General features: G+C 42.6%; 1 protein-coding gene across 1 annotated transcript; it reads right to left on the bottom strand.

Moving 5' to 3' along the window:
* Window positions 1-478: 478 nt before the first annotated feature.
* LOC118485730 (secreted RxLR effector protein 161-like) lies at window positions 479-1120 on the bottom strand. The gene has a single exon (XM_035982149.1). The coding sequence runs from the start codon at window positions 1118-1120 to the stop codon at window positions 479-481; it is 642 nt and encodes a 213-aa protein (XP_035838042.1).
* Window positions 1121-2571: the final 1451 nt, after the last annotated feature.

Here is a 2571-nt window from a genome sequence, read left to right as displayed (position 1 = left end):
TGACTGTGCCCAGGTCTGCATATAATCTGGATGCAACAGAGGGACAGCCCGGATGAATCATCAGTATAAAGACCCGAAACTTCAGATGTTGGCTATCTATCAACGCAGGATTTAAGACCATGAAATCATACACCGTTGGTCTGTTTCCCATGAGATGTCCATTCCATTATGTTTGTATCACTTTAGCTTCTTTTGCTTTTCGAGCGGCAGACCTATCAACACATCGCGGCGGAGCCTAACCTGTTTAACATTGTGTGTGTTAATCAAGTTCTTTAACACGAAAGCTCATTTCATTTCCCAGCACTTTTTCTCCCCCTGAATTTGTGCAAAAGTAGAATACTTTATGCTCAAATTTACCAAACGGAAACACATAAAACCCTTTATTTAAGTTTACAAAAGTTTTTTTTTTGTTCAGTCAGTGAAGCGAATCATTTTCAGGAGATCTACAAGCACATTGAACCTAGAGATGCTGACAGGTTTAGTAAACAGGACCCCTGTCAAAACAATCTCTTATGAAGTGAATTTTAATGTCAATGTGCTTGGTTTTGGAGTGAAAAATAGGGTTTTTAGTAATCTGGATGGCAGCATCATTGTCACAATAAATAGTAGTATCAAGATGAGACAAACCGTAATCTTCCAATTGATGCTGCATCCACAGAACCTGGGAGCAGCATGCAGATGCTGCAACGTATTCTGCTTTCGCTGTGGAAAGACACCCTGTCTGCTGCTTCTTGCATTGCCAAGATATGAGTCGTTCTCCCAAGAACTGACATCCAGCTGATGTGGACCTTCTATCCCTGTCAGGTCCTCCAAAATTGCTATCTGAAAAGGCAAACAAATCAAAGTTCGAATCTCTGGGATACCAGAGTCCATGTTTAGGTGCTCCCTTCAAATATCTGAAAATTCTTTTGACAGCAGTTAAGTGAACGAGTTTGGGGTTAGCCTGATAACGAGCACACTGACACACGGCGTATAGAATGTCTGGTCGACTGCCAGTCAAATACATTAGTGACCCGATCATTGAGCGGTACAGTGTCTGGTTCACAGGACTTCCCTCTGGATCCTCAATCAGCAATGGCCTTTCTGCAATTGGGGAGTCGCTCGGCTTTGAGTCTGTCATGCTGAACTTGGAAAGGACGTCAGTTACGTATTTACTTTGATGAATTAGTATTCCTTGACTGTTTTGACGGACTTACAGACCTAGAAACATCATCATCTCTCCTAATGAACTCATTTCAATTTTTTTCTTCACGACTTCTTCAAATTCCTTGCAGAGATCATCATTGGTCGACCCGAAGATGATGTCGTCAACGTATATTTGCACAAGGATGATATCCTTGTCCACACGCTTGATGAATAATGTCTGATCGATCATTCCCCGGGAGTATCCATGAGCCAGCAAATGTTCTGTTAGAGTTGCGTACCATGCACGAGGTGCTTGATGCAAACCATACAAGGCCTTGTCTAGCTTGTAGGCATCCCCTTCCTTTTCTTTATCGACAAAACCTGGTGGTTGAGCGACATAGATTTCTTCTTTGACCTTTCCATAAAGAAATGCCGTTTTAACATCCATTTGATAAATAGTGAATCCCATAAAAGATGCGTATGCCAAGAAGATACGAATGGCTTCCAGACGAGCAACTGGGGCATACACTTCATCATAATCCAGGCCTTCAATTTGACTGAATCCTTGTACAACTAGTCTGGCCTTATTTCTCATAATTACACCCGAATCATCTTGCTTGTTACGAAATACCCATCGTTTGCCAAGATCCTTTTTTCCTTGGGGCAGCTTCTCCAGTTTCCATACACCAAGCCTTTCAAACTGATTGAGCTCTTCATGCATTGCATCGACCCATCCAGGTTCCTGCAAGGCAACATTAATATTTTTAGGCTCAATCTGTGATATGAAACACGAATATAAGCATGTGTTGATGTCTCCAGATTTGCTGCGGGTTTGAACACCGGCTGACACTGGGCCGATAACATTAGTGATTGGGTGACTTCTCTGAACACGTTGCGGAATTGCTGTTCCAGGAGCTTGCAGACTGGTTTGCAAATTTGAAAAGTTTCTGGAAGCTATTCCAGATGGCTCCCCCTCACTTGGTGCCGTGGGACGCATCACCTGTGTTTCCACAGTGCAGTCGGACGGAATTGAGTCTTGAAATAGAGGAGCTTCCTGAATATTTGACAGACCGGCAGAGCCTTCCGTGTTGTTGATTTCACTGTTTGAATTTTCCGTTGAGGGTGCAGGATGTGAAGCCTGAGTGGATGATGAACTGCGTGCATTCTCCTTGTTAAATCCCGATGGATTCACAGTAAGATTTCTGATTAGATTTTGTAATGGCACATTCTCATCTTCATCCTCAACGGGAGTAGGCATTTCTTCTGTGAGATTTTCTGCAACAACAATTTCGTTAGACAAAATAGGAAACGATTTAAACAAGGAGGAATAGTCATATAGCCAGTCAGGGCCAATGCGAGCATCTTTTGGATTTTCTTCAAGCCAGTCTACATGATATGCTTCCACAACTTGCTTTTTGATCTTGTTGTACACACGATAGGAAGTAT

The sequence above is a fragment of the Helianthus annuus genome, chromosome 13 (genome assembly GCF_002127325.2).
Source record: "Helianthus annuus cultivar XRQ/B chromosome 13, HanXRQr2.0-SUNRISE, whole genome shotgun sequence".
NCBI classification, from domain to species: Eukaryota; Viridiplantae; Streptophyta; class Magnoliopsida; order Asterales; family Asteraceae; genus Helianthus; species Helianthus annuus.
The sequence above is the reverse complement of the archived record's forward strand: the minus strand, read 5'-3'. Positions and strand labels throughout refer to the sequence as shown.

Bases quoted from the DNA above. Each gene is read 5' to 3' on its own strand.
- LOC118485730 (XM_035982149.1), bottom strand. From the start codon at position 1,120: ATGACAGACTCAAAGCCGAGCGACTCCCCAATTGCAGAAAGGCCATTG.